The 17,345-nt window shown below is 38.2% G+C and overlaps 2 protein-coding genes across 5 annotated transcripts; one reads left to right on the top strand and one right to left on the bottom strand.

Annotated features, from left to right (window-relative positions):
* The first annotated feature begins 40 nt into the window (after nt 1-40).
* LOC116245801 (ubiquitin-conjugating enzyme E2-23 kDa-like) lies at nt 41-6,919 on the top strand. Of its 4 annotated transcripts, none has more exons than XM_031617361.2 (7): nt 41-541; nt 688-767; nt 1,077-1,156; nt 3,170-3,284; nt 3,565-3,617; nt 4,056-4,177; nt 6,401-6,919. In XM_031617361.2, exons 2-7 carry the CDS (start codon nt 724-726, stop codon nt 6,620-6,622), a joined length of 636 nt encoding a protein of 211 aa, XP_031473221.1. In that variant the 5' UTR covers nt 41-541; nt 688-723; the 3' UTR covers nt 6,623-6,919. The 4 variants fall into 4 exon arrangements, with proteins under 4 accessions (XP_031473221.1, XP_031473220.1, XP_049931643.1 ...); XM_031617360.2 differs by having other exon boundaries at nt 43-428; XM_050075686.1 differs by having other exon boundaries at nt 71-428; nt 4,056-4,184.
* A 1,350-nt stretch (nt 6,920-8,269) lies between these two features.
* On the bottom strand, nt 8,270-16,907 carry LOC116260350 (phosphatidate cytidylyltransferase 1-like). The gene is made up of 12 exons (XM_031638631.2): nt 16,609-16,907; nt 13,360-13,521; nt 12,356-12,609; nt 12,046-12,197; nt 11,550-11,691; nt 10,273-10,429; nt 9,922-9,969; nt 9,768-9,851; nt 9,095-9,223; nt 8,946-9,002; nt 8,758-8,841; nt 8,270-8,582 (listed from the first exon to the last, which is right to left on the bottom strand). The coding sequence occupies exons 2-12, from the start codon at nt 13,444-13,446 to the stop codon at nt 8,493-8,495; spliced, it is 1,284 nt and encodes a 427-aa protein (XP_031494491.1). The 5' UTR covers nt 13,447-13,521; nt 16,609-16,907; the 3' UTR covers nt 8,270-8,492.
* Nucleotides 16,908-17,345: the final 438 nt, after the last annotated feature.

The raw sequence follows: 17,345 nt of genomic DNA, 5'->3' as shown, positions 1-17,345 counted from the left end.
GTGGGGTGGGAGGAAAAATGTGAAGGTTTAAGTTCAAAGTAGTGACCGCCTGACCGGAGGACACCTACAAAATTACAGGGGAACACGAACGAACGGAGAGACTAACTTATGAATGACATCTACAAATTCAGAAAACTTCATCAATATTATAAATACAGAAACTTCCTGGGGCCTAGGACACGCATATCAAACGAGAGAGAGAGAGAAAGAGAAAGAGAAAGAGAGGAAGCGAGAGTATTTTTCTGGAAGCACATATGAGCCCCGGAAAATACTGAGGACGGTTCAAGATCCGATGACTTTCATGGCCATTCTCTGAAAAAGAAGAACGAATTATCAAGAACAGCTCCACCCATCCTAATTCTCGCCCGAAATGAACATTGAATGGTGCAGAAGTACCTCGTAGACACACAAAACGTACATACAGAACAGTTACGCGGTTTATCCTACGCAGCGTCTTTCCTGTCCTTATTACCCTTTCCTTGATAGATCCCATTGACAACGAGCAGGAGTCCAGAGATCTAGTTTTTTTTTTCCTTTCCACGTGGGTTGGTTTTGGTTGTCTTGGTTCTTCATCTTCATAAGTCTTCTTACTGCTTTTTGTTTTTTTTTCCTGAGACTCTTTGGCTTTTCGTTGTGGTTGAGATATCTGATATTTCTCTTTTGGTTTTTCTCTTTGATTTTTATCAGTTGGGCAGTTGGGTACCAACCCAAGGAAGTATAACAATGTCTTCTCCAAGCAAGAGAAGAGAGATGGATGTAATGAAATTGTAAGTCTCGACATAGTTCTTTATCAATTTGTGGAGCTGAGAGGGGGTGCGTAGAATTTATGTCTGTCGTCTGTTTGTTTATGTAATATTTAATCGGTACTTGGGTTCGAAGCTGGGGATCATTTGTCTATCCTGTGGGTTAATCTAGTGTTTTAATATTTTCCTTCCTGAAGTTTCTCCTGACGGCAGTTCCATGTCACCTTCTGTTGTAGCCCTGGTAGTCGATCCGTCGCTTTTCGCTTTCTGTGTTGGATTTGATATCTATCACTTTTTCTTTTGTTTTGCTTAGGATTTCTTCTTTCTTTTCAGGATGATGAGTGATTATGCTGTTGAGACGATCAACGATGGGATTGGTGAATTCAACGTCGAGTTTCGTGGCCCTAAAGATAGTACGGTCTCAAGTCTTCTTTTCTCCTTTATAATTATTCTTGTTGATTGCAGAAAGCTTGCATGCTGTAGTTAATCTTGAGTACCTTTAAAGATTATCAGGTGGTTGGTATCTGAATCTTGGAATCAAAGGACGTGCTTAGATGTAATGTTATGGTGCTCTGTATATAATTCCCCTGTTTGAATTATATTCTCAGACTTGCAGCCGAATTTTCATTTGTACATGCTTAGTTACAGGGCATTGGTTGTAATATGATCTTACTAAAATCACACTATATAAAAACAATTACTAATTATTTAGTTAAACTTTTTTATCACGTATGGACTATAGTATCTCCTTCATTTTCTTTCATAAGCATCTTGTCTCCCCATCAATCACCTATATATTCTAGTTTCCTTTTCAAATGCTTCCCTGCATTTCTTCCTCTTCATTTGTTGCTCTTGATTCCACTTAAAAGTCTGATCTTGCTTTTGGTTCCTAGATTTTTTGGCTCCACTTCCTTCGCGTGGAACATTGTCTACTCATGTGAAATGGGATTTGTTTCTGCAGTGGAGTGTCCATTTGGTAAATGTAATGAGAGTCTGTGTGTTTAAGGACACAAACCATGACCACAGCCTGATTTGTCTTTTATCTTTCCCAAGCATTTAAGATTTTGGAATTTCAGTGCAAAGCATCATCACAGCACAATTCTAATACCTGGTCTGATTTCATAGTTAAAAGTGTTTGTGAGGAAACTCTTTCAATATCTATTATAGTTCTTATGAACATCTTCTGATTTAGTGTTTCCTTTCATGCACGTTTTGATTTCCTCAGTTCAAAGAACTTCAGTAGTTGTGATGTTAGCCCAACAGTTTCTTTTCCGTATTCAATTTGAGGTGCAAAAGAAAAGTGGGGCTACGCAGGTCTGAAATGGTTCTTGTACCTTTTATGGGCTGTAAAATTGCTTCCTCTAAGTGGCCTTTCCTTGAAGAGGACTCAGACCTCCATTCCCTTTAGTACACAATTTTCAGTCTCGCAAGTCTACCATTTTGCCATCAAGGCATCTTGAAAGTGAATCATATCCCAGAGATAGGTCCTGGTTCTCAGATTAGTTTCATTTGTTTTTATTTCAGAGATCATGAAACCGTGTGTTGTAAATTATAGCCTTTGTTTCTCTTAGTGTCTTTTTTGTGCTAGAAGGGTGTAATTCACACTGCATGATTTACTTAATCCTGGACCTAGTGAAAATTTGGAATAGCTGTTTTAAAATGAGGCTTGATGCTCTTTTAACTCACATGCAGTTAAAGCGTAGAATTACGAAGACTTATGTAATACCATAACATGTGGCTATTCCTGCTGCTTATTAATTATTGAACACGTCGGACAGACTTAAAAGTGGTCATTATCTATTAGTGCATCCCCGATGGGGGTGGCTGTCCATTTTTGTTGACCATTCACACGTACATGGAAAAAGCCCTTAAGATAGGATATACAAAGTGGTAAGTTACTGAGAATAACAAACTCATAGGTGTCCAGACAGTTGGTTTTGATTTCAAAGTTTTCCTCTTCTATGCTGTATCTAGTCCAATCTGGAAGACTGGAACTGATTTCCTATGTATTCATCTGATCCCTAATACAATTTGTTCATACACCTACATGGATGTCCATAACCAATTACAGTATTACCTCTTGTACTCTTAAAACCCACCTCTTGTTAACAAGGTACTCATGCTTTGTTAACAGTGCCAGGTCTCATGCTTTGTTAACAGTGCCAGGTTTCAAAATCATATATATATATACATATATATATATATAGACACACACACACACACACATGCAATTTTAGTAAGAAGCGGTAAAAGGATGAAACTTTGAGCACATTTACTGAGGGTACGTGTCTTTTTGGCTGACATGTTATGTTTGTGCATGTATACTTTTTCAGTTATATATAACATGATTCTGGTATCTGCCAAAGGTATTACTTTTAGTGTTGGTTGTCTTCCTCTTATTCGACTGGGTGTTATTACTATCGTAGGTCCCTATGAAGGTGGATTTTGGAAGGTCCATGTGGAGCTTCCTGAGGCATACCCATACAAGTCACCATCAATTGGATTCTTGAACAAAATTTTCCATCCAAACGTTGATGAGCTGTGAGTGCAGCTTTCTGTTTACTTCTTTCATGTTTTGAGTTGGTCTTTGGGCTAACTGTAAGCTAGCTAAATTTCTTTTCTCATATTGATTGTTGAGCAAAATCTTCATATTTGGTCAGAACCACATATATCTCTCTTTTGTTATTGTATATCTTACTTTCAAGGGAGATGCTTTTGTTTCTCACCATGACATAGTAAGCCGAAGCTGATGCCAATTTTATTTTGCATTATCATGCTGCTTTTCTTTTTTTTTCTGCTGATCTCTGAATTTTGATAGCAGGTCTGGTTCCGTATGCTTGGATGTCATCAATCAAACCTGGAGCCCGATGTTTGGTAATGCTCAAAGACATTGTCAGAGACTTGATGGCTGACAGTTAGACAATTTGTTGCAGCCCAAATCCCGTGTGCTTTCCTCCATTTATTAGGTCCTTAGAGACATGCTATTACATACTAAGTGTTTATGGTCTTTCGGAGTATGAGTTCTGACCAAACAGTAATTTGGACTTCAATGGTCAGTTTGATTTTAGGTGGTCATAGAGTCTCCAGACTGCCATTAATTCCAAATATTGACCAAAGCAGAAGAATTAGATCTAGACCTGTGCAGATTTTCACAATTCTTTTAGGTGCTTTGTTCTTTGCATTGGACAAGAACAATAGGACTCTGCTTTAATATTGTGCAGTATTAAGATTTCTGTTGCATACCAAAACAAGAAAGAGAGAGAATTTTAGAATTTATAATGTAGCCACCTTACTATAATTGATATGTTGCAGACTTGCTTAATGTGTTTGAAGTCTTTCTACCTCAGCTGTTGCTCTACCCAAATCCTACAGATCCATTAAATAGTGATGCTGCATCACTGATGATGCGGGACAAGCAACAATTTGAGCAGAAAGTAAGAGGTAAACACTTTTCTTTTTTTATTGAAATTTGGGTTTTGTTGTGTCATTGTGTTGTGGACCTGTGGTTAACTTTTTTTGTGTTTGTTGCATACTTGCACACATGCACACTGCTCCCACATGCACATCTACAACCTTGGGGATGATGTCACCAGGCTCGGCTTCTAGGTGGACCCCACCCCACCCCATAGCAATTTCGGTTTCAGCCCTGAAAAGGACAGAAACCAGGACAACCAATCACTTGACAACCCCTTTTTTAAGTCATTTGAAAATCTATTACAATCTTCAATATGAGACTAAACTTCTCAAAGTGGGGTGTTAAAATCCACCTTATATCTGAGTGTTAAATCGGAGCTACAACCACTATAACAAACCAACACATTCTCACACTGGGTTTGAGCTCCTGGTTTGGTGGATCCCAACCCACCTGCTGGTAGCTTCGTTTGCAGCCTTAAAGAGGCTAGGAACTAGGAAACCAATTATTTTAGCAACTCTCTTTTAAGTCTTTTGAAGATCTCTTACAATCTTCAATACAAAACTAAACTTCTTAAAGTGAGGCATTACAGATGACCAACTGGGGTTTGAAGTCAAGAACCCTCAATTATGGTCTTTCCATATTAATTATTCAATTTACATTTTATTCCTTCTTTTCATATGTTTTTGGTCGGGATCCCATGTGTTATCCTATCCTTACTCATTTCTGATATTAAGAAAAGAAAAGTTGTATCTCAGAATTCCTTGTCCCTTTCAAAATGGCATTTGTGCTTCTTTATAATGCCTTCTAATCACCCATTTTCTGTTTTGATATTACCTTGTCTTGTTCTTTACTTTGATGCCCTTTCAAAGAGTTGTCTTCTCACGAATGTTACTTTGTGCAAGGGGCTCTTGAAACCGGGCTTCTGTCCACCTAAGTGAAGTCGTATTAAGAGAGAAAAACAGAAAAGTGGATGCTCCAATGAATATTAAACAAAAAATAATTGTTTTATTTAATTGCAGTGCTCAAAAGACAAGGGCAGGTATACGTTCAATACTGAAGAAGTGCATATATGTTTAAAAGATAAGAAACAACTGTTGAAATGTGGGGTCTACGAACGTGTATTCTCTGTCTAAGATAAAGCTCTATCCAGAGCTTCAATTACTGAAATTAGCTATCTGATCTTCTGGAAAGGAACTCTGAGGGAGAAGAAGTTTCAGGAATATTGAACATTCATCCTCCAACAAAAAGTTTTAGCAATAAGGATAAAGAGATAAACACCAATTAATAGTTAGATCAGACTGAGGAAACAGGAAATATCCTTGTAGCAATAAGGATAAAGAGATAAACACCAATTAATAGTTAGATCAGACTGAGGAAACAAGAAATATCCTCACAACACCGTTTGGTTATAGTCCTACCTCTAAAAGAACCCTGTTCTGCAAGGAACCAACGAAATATCTCTAAAGTCTAAACATGATATCATTTCGTGATACGCAAATGATCCACCAACTGGTGGTGTATAACCGTGCCCAACCCTCCACAAAATTCAGGTTTTTTCTTTATAGAATCAACTTTATGATTTGCTTTACGTTCCTTCCAAGCTAAATCCTGCATGAGGAACATTTTTTTGCTCTGAGCAATGAATTGGATAAGTATGTATTAAAATATCCTGCTTGACTGGGGCGCCCGCCTGGATCTGGCCCACATGTTCTGGAATATGAACACATGTCGACACCTTTATCCAGCCACTTAAATCCTTGTTGTGGAATTATCTCTGAGAAAAGTAGGATACACTTTATGTTTACATGGCAAATATGGTTTTGGCAATCTTCGCTTTGTAGTCTGTGTTTCATGTCAAGGTTATGTTGTAGAGCTGCCAAGACAAGTACTTAATTTTCTTTCTATTCATTCTTTCTGAATCGTAATTCACAATTTCTTCTCGTGTTCAGCACTTTTCTTCTTGCCTAACAAGTAACAAATTTGAATATGCCGCTCTGTGTTTTCACGTTTTGTCATTTATAAGGCAGTTAAGTATCAAAGCTGTCAAACTGCACCACATTAAGATAGATGAACACATGAAACGGCTTCTTGTTGCTATCCGCTTTGGCTTATCATATCTAACTGGCATTGGCAACCAGTTGACAATTAAATCATTTTTTGTCTTTATGCATCTCTTTGCCCTGTTGCATATTCAGTTTGAAGTAGCTTATCCAACATCCTGTGTGCCTTCTGGTCATGACAGAGTATTGTGAGCGATATGCAAAGAAGGAACACATCACCAAAGTTGTTGAGGAAAGCAGTGACGATGATGATGAGGCGACTGATGGAAGTAATGGTGCATCAAGTGATGATGAAATTGCTGGCCATGCTGACCCATGAGGATCCCTGCGATAGAATATTCTACATGATCCTTCTTCACTCTGAATCCTGTCCCCTAGTAGTCACTTGTCCTTCGTTCATTTAGTAGCTTCCTTTGGATTTCCTGATTTTGGGGAAAAACAGCAAGCTAGAAGAAGGCAAGGAAATCTCGGCTGTGATTTAGATCTTGGTTCAAAGGTACAAAAGAATGATGGCGATCTTTGAGGGGTTTAGATATTCAACTCTTTCGGATATCTTTGCTTCTCACAAGTTGAGTAACATTTTTATTGATGGCTTGAAATGTATGTGTAGCCACGTCTTAGATGGGGTTCTCTGGTCCAGAGTTCCTGTGTTTCCCATTTGACTGGCAAATTTGATCTATGGCAGAATTTTGTTTCCACCATTGAATGGTTTATGAGCCTTTTTGTGTCTAAGGGAAAATTAATTCGCGGTTGCTTTGTCTTATGCTACAGAGACGTGCCTCTTGTCGGGCATTGACTTCTGCTTGGTACTGCCATCCTAATCTTTTGGAAGTTTGAAACTAATCTGTGGGTTGATGCCAAATTCATTTCCGAGTTTGTAAATAATTAGCAATTCTATCCTTTATCTTTTGTTTCAGTTTCTAACTTAGAACTTGAGGTTAAACTTATCAATTATTTTTCTTTTCTTTCTAATGAAATGATGCAAGTTTTTTGGAGAAAATAAAAAATTGAGTGAACCAATATGTCACAGATTCATGCTCGTAGGTGCATGAGGTTGTTAGTCATGGTTAAAGCGGCAACTTGATAAACTTGTCTTATAAGTGCCAATAAGGGGGATGGATTTGTCAATAACAAGGCAGGTGGAACATGTCGATCTCCCACGTCATGGATGAAGTTGAAATGAACCCTCAACCTTTTGGATGATTTTCTGCTTTTTATACTAAAAACAAAAAAAAAAAGTAGAAAAAAGCGCTTCCATAGTTGGTCCTTTTAAAGCACTTTAAACTTGAACCGCAATTAAGTAAGCCATTTTCATGTCATTGTGACATGGGTTGCCGCCAGCTTGGTGGGGAAAATGCCTTCTTTTTCCTTTTCAAAAGGCATGCTGACGTTGCGCAAATTACACGATCATACAATTGAAAGGCAGGTATTACAATCCCGACCTTCCTCAACCTAAAAATTTCCGTGTTGAATCCAGGGGCAGTTGGAGAGAACTCTTTGGGAGTGCTTGTTACTCCAAAAATCGAGGGTGCAAAAAGATTGGATTCGCAGAAAATCTGGATTTTCAGTCGGCGTCATTGACTTCCAAGTTCCAACTGAATGTCAAACGCGGAAAACATTTCTGAGATTTTTCTCATCCGTGTAGGGACGAGTATTTCACTGCGTAGTTATCTCAGTCTTGTTACGCAGGCAATCGACTCAGCGTGTTTAAGAAGATGATACAGGCAGAGCACAATTCAACAAGCCGTTTGAGTCTCCAACAGGGAGTTGAATTGGCTCGATCAAAGGGACGCCGGCAACATACTACCGGGAGAAGCATCTCGAGGCTCTCATTTATTGTTTTTAGTTTGCAATTTTTATTTGTCCTTTCTGACTCTAGCAATATTGATATGGAAAAAGATCAAGATCGTTCACAAGCTTTCGCTTATCGAAGAAAAAATCCGTAGACAAAGGTTCGTGATTATGGCCATCGACGGATTTATCATTCTTGTTGCCTCATTGACATTGTGGCCACTTTGAAGCAGAGCGCATAGTTCTCAACGATAGGAGACTTGAAACAATCGAGTAAATGTGAAGACGCAAAACCACTTCCATCTCAATCGAGAGAGAGAGGTGAACGTTCACTGAACCATGTTCTTCAGAGCAGAAAAACAAAATCAAACTTAACTAAAGCTGCCCAACTTTTCCAAATAAGGAGAAACAAGAAATGTCGGGAACAGGACATGGACAGAAACCGCCTATACAAAACAAGTATTTATGTTACAGGGGTAAGCTTCAAGAGCTATTGAGATGCGACGCCATCAGTCTATCACCAAGCTGCCTATATAGGTCGATTTGATCCTCGATTGATAGGTTACCCAAGATCTGGAGAACAGAGCAACAGTTAGCATTCTAAGACTGAAGGCACCAATTGGTATAAAAAACAGTTATCTACAATCCATTCTAATGCACGTGCACAGAGCAACAGTTTGCATTCTAAGACTGAAGGCACCAATCAGTATCCAAAACAGTTGTCTACAATCCATTCTAATGCACGTACCTGTTGAAGGATAGTGTCAACGGTGTCGTTATGAGGCACAATGAATGACTGATAATAGATGTAAGAGAATACAGCCATCACCATCTGCGGGGATTTCAAGAAAAAAATAAGCAAACATTAATTAGGTAAAAGTATAAGAGTTTGGCACTTGGCAGCAGTGTGATTAACAATTAACGATAAATGACCACCTGACAATCCATGCGATCAGTCATGCCACCATGCCCAGGTATGCTGTCACCAAAGTCCTGCAACAAGAGACAAATTTATTTAAAGGTTTCACATAACTCATGATACGAATGGTATTTAAAGTTCAATTGGACGGGATGCGAAAGAAAACCTTGATCTTAAAGGCCCTTTTGAAGCCACTTGCGAAAAAACCACCAAAAGGTGCTATGCTCGATGCAAATAGTCCAAGTGCTAAAGCATGCCACTGAACAGGCAAAACTGTGATCTCTTTCCAAGGGAACTGGGGAAATTAGGAAAGAGAATAAATTATATGGTGCTTAGCATCAAAAGCAAGCATCCTTTTAGATAACAAGGTCATATAATCACAGGGAAGAGGCACACAATGATAGGACCCAGTGTTAACACAGCATCGAATAAGAAATCCATGAATAGGGGACGATGACCAACAGATGCATGAAAACCACCAGCAAGGTCCCTCTAGAAAGAAGTAACGAGAAAGTAGTACTCGTAGTCATGGACAACTATAATACATCAAAGCAAACATGTGGCACACATAAACCAACTCATATCGAATTGACGCAGACCAGCCTCATCATTGCAACGATATCAAACACCTTATGGAACAATATAGTAATCAACCAATATAAAATTACTAGGACCACTTCTTGATGTGATAATGAACTGACCATGAAAAATATTAATAAAATCAACAGGTGCAATCATTTACCACCTCCACTGGAAATTTTCAGTTGCTTCATGAATCATGAATAGAACCAAAGACGAAGGTAATACAGAAGAAGTCTACAGAACTTTTGGTCACTCACCCAGGAAGGCAACATCCCAAGGGAGTAACATTTAGGCTTGAACAAAGGACCAGGATCACAATGGAGCCACCCTGTAGATAGATCCTGCAAATATTGTTATCATTAGTAAGAACGGTCTTTCAAGAAACTTAAATTAAAAATAATGAGCACTTGCCTTCCTTGGACATGTTAGCCATTGGAAACGTCCCAAAAAGTTTGCTAACTACACAAAAACATGGAAATGCATTAGCATAATGGAAAACCTCCTATTGTGCCTCAGCTTGATATATGTATATGCCATTATCTTAACCATCTTTCAATGAAGTGTCATCATGAAAGCAATCAATCGAGCAGTCTCATGTGCATGTCACAAGTATATAATTTTTCTTTTTCGGTAACATTATCAGATGGCTGCTAACTGGAGGCCTTCAAAAATTACAATATGCTTTTCACTCTTAAAGAGGTATGCATAAACCTCAGCATTTCGAAACCAAGTTAACAGTGACAATGAACAGGAGAAGCTCACCAAGAATGCTGATATTATGGTTGTAACAGATGCCCCAATGAAGCCTTCCCAAGTTTTCTTCGGAGATAACTTGATCAAAGGTGTTCGGCCAAAGAAGAAGCCAAAAATATAAGCAGCAATGTCATTAATAACAATAAGAAACGCAGGCAGAAGAAACCTGCAGAAAATGGAACCCGGATTCAGGGATTCACTGAAATCAAGCAATAGCAAAAACAACTAACAAATATAATCCAGTATAGCAGAAAGTAATAGCTTTACAGAGAAAATTTATCAAGTAAAATACTCCAACCAATGCTTCAGAAGTATTTCCAAAAAAGCCCCTCAAATGAAAAGGAAAACACAAATAACAAGAAAACAATCAATTGACATGAACATAGAAGATAGAAGATAGGCCCCCAAAATGCCAATGCACAACCAGAATGTAGACGAACATGCTGTTCATGATCAGGATCGCTTTATGCTATCCAAGGTAGAATATCATGGGTTACTTTCAGCAGCTGGAATATGAAATGCAATGCCATCCATCTCTTTGCTGCTTCATAGGGCATCGATCCTGGTCATGTCCTAAAAGACTTTACTGTTAGCTAGAACAGAAATTCCCAAATAGCAATCAGGCATCATATCTTCAATCACATCCATCATAAAGAAGCAAAAGGTAGGACTTAGTCAAATAGAATCTTCATGCACACAAACCACAATGGCCTGTTTAGTAAAATCCACCAGTTTTGCCAGCTCAAAGTTTGACATCCAAGTCACAACATATTTGGGCAAAGAATTGCTAATAAGTACTCCCACGAATTTCCATTCCAAATGAAGGTTGTCTATCCAAAATAAAGAACTAAATTCAGAAGAAATACAACATCTGATCCAGAATAACGTTTCCCTCTGTTCTGAGTCTCCCACCAGTTCAGCTAGCTCACATTTTGACCTCCAAGTCACCACCTATTTGGGAAAAAAATTGCCAATACATACTCCCCAAAACTTCCATTCCAAATGGAGATTATCCATCCAGATCCAAACTAAACAACTAAATTCAGAAGGAATACAACATTTGATCCAAAATAACTTATGACATAGAAAAATTTTATAAATTATACAATCATTCCACTTGAAAGAGGCGCTCGATATGGCTGTCTATGATGTAAAGAAGATAAAATAACTACACAAAAACTGAAATTCTAAAAGATGCTCTAGGGGAAACATAAAATTTCAAATTAATAAAGGAGGTTCCAAATGGCAGAATTCAGACAAAGAATAGGTTCAAAAAAGTAAATTACCAGAAAATCCCTTCAAATATGTTTGCTACAGTAAATGCAGATTGGGTGAACACAACAAGCAGAATCATGTGCGTCCAAGCAAACTGGCCAAACTGATACTTGTACATCTTCATCTTTAGAGTAAGTATGAACCATACAAAGCCTGAAAACATTATGGAGAAAAACATCATGAAGATAGGAAGCATTTTAAGGCAGCACATCTTAAGGGCTGAAGCAGAATGGCAGACTTCTTATCATAAACAGCACCCATGTGCATCATTGTTTAGGAACATCATGTGTTCAAAAGCATATAGAACAACAGGTTAATTGTCTACACATACGTTCATCTATACAAAATTAGCATTGACCTTGTGGAATGTCTGCTGATTCAAAATGTCTGAAACGTGAGACACATTCAGAGAAACAAAGAAAGGAGGAAAATCCAAAAAAAAAAAAAAAGAGTATGAAACTCCATCTATATGGTCAAACTTAACTACAGGAGAGTAGAATAACCTGCCTGAGATGTACAAGAAATAGCATATAAACAGCTGATATTTGATAAAGCTGCTCACGAGCCGATATAAGAATTTATCTGAGAGTACAGTGTTCACCAGCTGCCGCCGAAGAAAATAGCCATAGACAAATATCATTGTTGTGAAAAAGAAATGCCTGAAAAAGAGAAAACAAGAAGATACATTTCATATGCAGAAGCAATCCTATTAGAGGGTGAACCAGCACATCAAACACCTTAACATATAGTTGATGTTCATAACAAACAAGTAAATAAAAGGTAATTTTAAAATCCATACAGAAGACAAAGTACTTACCAATTCAGAATCCTAAATCCAGGAAGATCTCTATCTTCACGAGCCTTTCTTGCTAAGTTGAAAACTTCCCTTACCATAAAGATTTGGATGGCTATGATCATTGCCCAAATATAGAGATGTCCCATATAAATGATCAAAGCAAATCCTCCAAGCATCCAGACAGTTGACCATGCACGTGTTCGCATGGACTTATACTTGTTTTGGTCATCAACAAGCAAATGGCCTCCACTTGCTTTGTCTGCCTCATGGATGACCTGAATTAACCAACTGATTATAAGAATTATATTGGAAACAACCACTTTTAGTAACATTAACAAATGGTGCACATATGGATTACAGACAGCATATAATCAATGAAGCCTCACAAATTACAAAACCACCAGAAATGCCAAGGTGCTTTCATATGATACAAGATAGTAAATAGCACATCCACAAATTTAAGGAACTGATTGTCAATTAATCTAGCAAGTTGATCATTTGTTATACAAATAATGTTTCCAAAGTGGATCACACTAAGTTGTAAGAGCAACTCAAAAAACCAAAGGGACCAAAAGGGTAGCAACATAAACTGTTCGACTGCTACAAAGAACTGATACATGTTCACAAAAATTGATGAACTGAGGTGCACGTCAGTACAACAGAACATATTAAATATGGCAGAATTTAAAACCTTAACATTCTTCCGGGTGAACGAGAGGTATTAATCCCACTGCCCGAAAAAGGCCCGAAGGCCCCCCCATTCCCCCTGCCTCCGGGGTCCTGAGCTGCGTCGGTGTCAGCGATAGCAACGGTGCACCCTTCAACTTGGACACCGCGTCCTACCGCCTTAAGACACAAGAACATAACGCCCATGGGAATCGAACTAGAGACCTGCCTTTATACAGGCCCCTAGCTCGACCAGCTACGCTATGCCCCTTGAGGCAAAATCTTAACATTCTTAAACCAATAAAATAAAAGAGAAAAAAGCAAAAATAGACAAGCACATAGTGAGTATTATAGCTAACCTCATTTGAACGCCTACGATGCCGGATCCGGTTGAAAGTGTATGAAGTTGAAGGATTGCTTGAGCTATCTCTTTGTGTAGTCGACATAATTGCCTTCTCGTTGTATCCAACCACATGCCTAGATCACTGGATAAAGGAAACAGCAAGGTACCCCCCACACAACTAGACAAAAAAGCATCAATTTCAGCCTTAGAAGTCATACGCAACTAACAGAACCAGTTAGTTACAACCAAAGGAGAAAAAGTTCACAACAACTGCAGGAATTCATTCAGGCCATCAAATAAGTTACGGATGATTCCAGATAAATGAAGTAGTAAATGAGCACAGATACACTGTAATCAGATGTAAGTCAGTGACTGGCCAAACACAAAATAACTTGACAAAATTTCTTTCAAACGCAAGGATGTATTCGACTTAGATGCAGGAGATCAAAGCATATGATAGCTGGATAGATATTTTGAATTTATTTAAAAATTACTTTACTAGATTTAGTATTACTTCTCCATATTATGATATTTTTTTGTTTTTGTTAATTGTTAGGAGATTATAAGGATAATAATATACCTTACTATTCACAATCAATATTTTAAGACTATCTTTCTACATTATATCTTCTTCTTACATAAATAGGTGGAGATTGTATCGTAATAAATAGTCCACAGGTTTGATATAATATGAGTTCCTTAGTTTTTTTCCTCAAATTTCTTGTCTCGATTATTTTCTTTTAATTTCGTTTACTTTCTAATCGTTTCCTGCTTTCCTGAGATGATTATTGATATTAGCACCGCTAGTAGAGACTTTCTTTGTAGGTTCAGTGATGAATTCACAGCATGCTTACTTAAAGAGGTCCAACTATTAAAATTCATGAAAAGAAAGAGTAAATAACTGCAATAGTCAATTTTTTACAACAATCAGCACCAACAACGACAACCACAAAATCAAAAACTACTCATCTGCAAATAGTGACTTGCTTGGGCCTTGGAGGAATCATTTTGATATCGACATGAAAATCCAGTTGGCAAATCAATACATGATTGCTATAAATGTGCATAATTGTCATCTTAATATTCACACATCCAAATGAAAAGGAAAAGAAGACCAAATGGGTGATGCTTACAACCTAACTTGTCATTTCTGAAAACCAGAAGGTTATGATTGTCCGTAAGGACTCTCTCTCTCTCTCTCTACGTTGTTAGAGGCATTGAGGCAAAGCTGTTATGATTGTCCATAAGGACTCTCTCTCTCTCAATGTTGTTAGAGGCATTCAGGAAAGTTAAGCACAGAGCCCATCATAAAATGAGATGGAAGCCTCGAGGTATTAAAGTGTAAGCTTCAACATCAAATTAGTAAAATATATGATATCAATAAAAAAATAATGAAAAAATCATGTTGTTATGAATATGACAACATTTAATTTATATATGTCTATGCATTTTATTCAGAAAGAGTAAGAATTCTTTTTCCTTCTTTAGTTAGATAATTTATCACTCAGTCTTTACATGCCTTGTTAATCATGGATTCTGTCACCCAAATTACAGTTTTCACAAAGTCATGAAAATGTTCTAGTTAAACTAATTGCTCTATTTATCACACTTGAACAAAAATCAGACAAATTAGACAAGAAAAGGAGCAACCAAAAGGAAATAAATAATTGTATATGCATATTAGACCAGACATGTCACAGTAACCAGCTATGACCTGAGAATAATTGCAAATTTTCAACATGTTTCCCTCCATGGGCTATAAGGCTATGCTCAGTTAAAACACCTTTTAGTGCCTAAATTGTCCATAAGATAGTCGTAGACATTTTTGTCAACGTTTGGGATTAAACAGAAAGGAAAATTGGAAGAGACAAGTACATCCTGCCAAGTATGCAATACTAGTTGTCCCATGCCTCAACGCAGATTGCAGACCATACTGTTCATTACCATGAAGATAGACTGTGCGGCATTCAACTAGTGTGCAGACTTTAAAGCTTCCTCCAAACTCTTATTAAGGTATAAATGCAGACAGATATAAGAGCTACGAGCTAATTTTCTCAGTTATTTATTGTAGCACATAAAGTTCAACCCTCAACAGTACCAGACTCATAGTTAAGGTCACACACAAAACCTTCAAAACATGACTATGAGTTGGAAGCACACACAAAAAAAAGATATAATCAGGTGTCTAACTTTTAAAGTCTCTGTTTGCACGTTGAAGCAGCTTAGTACTGGAGCATGAATAGCTAGAAGCGTGAACTAATTCGCTGAGCTGCGATGTGAAGAAGGTAGCGGAAAACTGCTGGAATCCAAAACTTTGGCTGACCAAAAAACTAGGCAAGTTCCTTATTAAAAAGCTCACACGCATTCATAATGCCGCCGCAGAATTCATATCCTTGCTTTCAGGTGGCCCACAGGCCACAATCAACAAGTTCCACAACACCACATCCTTCTGGGGCATTTCAACAAACAATTTATGTGCAACCATCAATTCCCCATATTTCACATGCCTAACAATAATAGAACTCCAAGACACACAACCCAAAACAGCAAGCAAGTACGCGGTAACTAGAGAGAGTGAGACAGAGTGTGTCAGTCGTAAAGGGAAAATAGAGAGCAACATGGAGAAGCTCAACGGCGGAACCATCTTCCCCATGGCGCTGCTGCTGATGACAGTCGACCGTTGCTGGCCGGAGGCCCTCCACAGAGACAGAGAGAGAGCCCTGAGAGACCCAGCAGTTGAGCAAAGAAAGATGAAGGTTGCGGGAAGGAGAAAAGGGAAGAACGAATAAAAAAATATAATTTCTCTTCTAACGATAAACAAAAAGATCCTGAATACGTGCATACCAATGTATGTACGTGTCGTAAAAATTCGTCAGATTTAGAAATAGGAAGCATATACATGATCATGGAGGGAAAAAAAACTCCTCCCAATTATAAAGAAGAAAACATAGACAGTAGCAGATAAAAATTATACACCTTTACGCTCTCGTGGCAACAGCAAATAAGAAACACACTATGTAGACAAATCACTTAAGTTCTTCACGATTAAAAATCTGCCACTTCACTTGATTTTTTTCAGAACCCATTTTTCACAGAAGCGGCCGAAAATTAGACAAGCCTTCCGAAATTTTCAGTAAAGCAAAACGCAAGAGGAGTGAAAAGCAAGAACACGAAATCAAGAACTCAGGAGAGATAGTCGGTGTTCCGAATTGGGCATCCAATATATCGCATGATAAACGAAAGAACAGATCATCGTGATACTTACGCTGCAAAAACGGGAGCTAGAAATCCCACCAAGTATGACTCGAGGCCATGCGATCCCCAAAACAAGGGGAATAAACAGATGAACTCTTCGAATAAAGACAGAAAGGAATTGATCCCTCCAACTTTATAGCCTCTGATTCCTTCCTTCCCTTCTCCTCGTCTCCCTCGTCTCACTATCTCTCTCTCTCTCTCTATAAATTCTGAACTTCTGGATAGTAGAGATCCAGACAACCAAGCTACCACCCAACTCAGCCAGGTGGCACCACCAAGCCTCAGAGCCTGGGGAGACACTAGGACCCGGACCGAACACAAGACGAACAAATTGTCATATATATAATAACAACAATAACAAAGAAGTGAGATATCGATAGAATCTATCCAAAAGAAACTAAAAACATGTAAAAGTTATTTTACATTTTATTACGAAGTATCACGTCGGGCTGGACTCTCCCTACATGCTCATTGGACCATTAAATACCCACGAATACGATATTCTTCTACTTGGATCCAGACGTTGGGTTTTCATTTACCTGAGCTCGTGAATAAATTCAGCCCGCTTATTTGAACCGATTGCCCATGTACGCTTAAAATTGGATCTGGATCCAGGTCTGAATTCCACATATACGTATCTGCCTATCTGGCTGTCACAAAGTAAATATTCGATGCTGTGTCGCGATCGCATTTACTGCTGTTCTAATTATTCATTGAATACGAAAATGAGGTGGTCAACGTTTCGGG

This window comes from Nymphaea colorata, chromosome 1 (genome assembly GCF_008831285.2).
Source record: "Nymphaea colorata isolate Beijing-Zhang1983 chromosome 1, ASM883128v2, whole genome shotgun sequence".
In the NCBI taxonomy this organism is placed as follows: Eukaryota; Viridiplantae; Streptophyta; class Magnoliopsida; order Nymphaeales; family Nymphaeaceae; genus Nymphaea; species Nymphaea colorata.
This window is presented reverse-complemented; position numbering and strand designations above follow the sequence as displayed.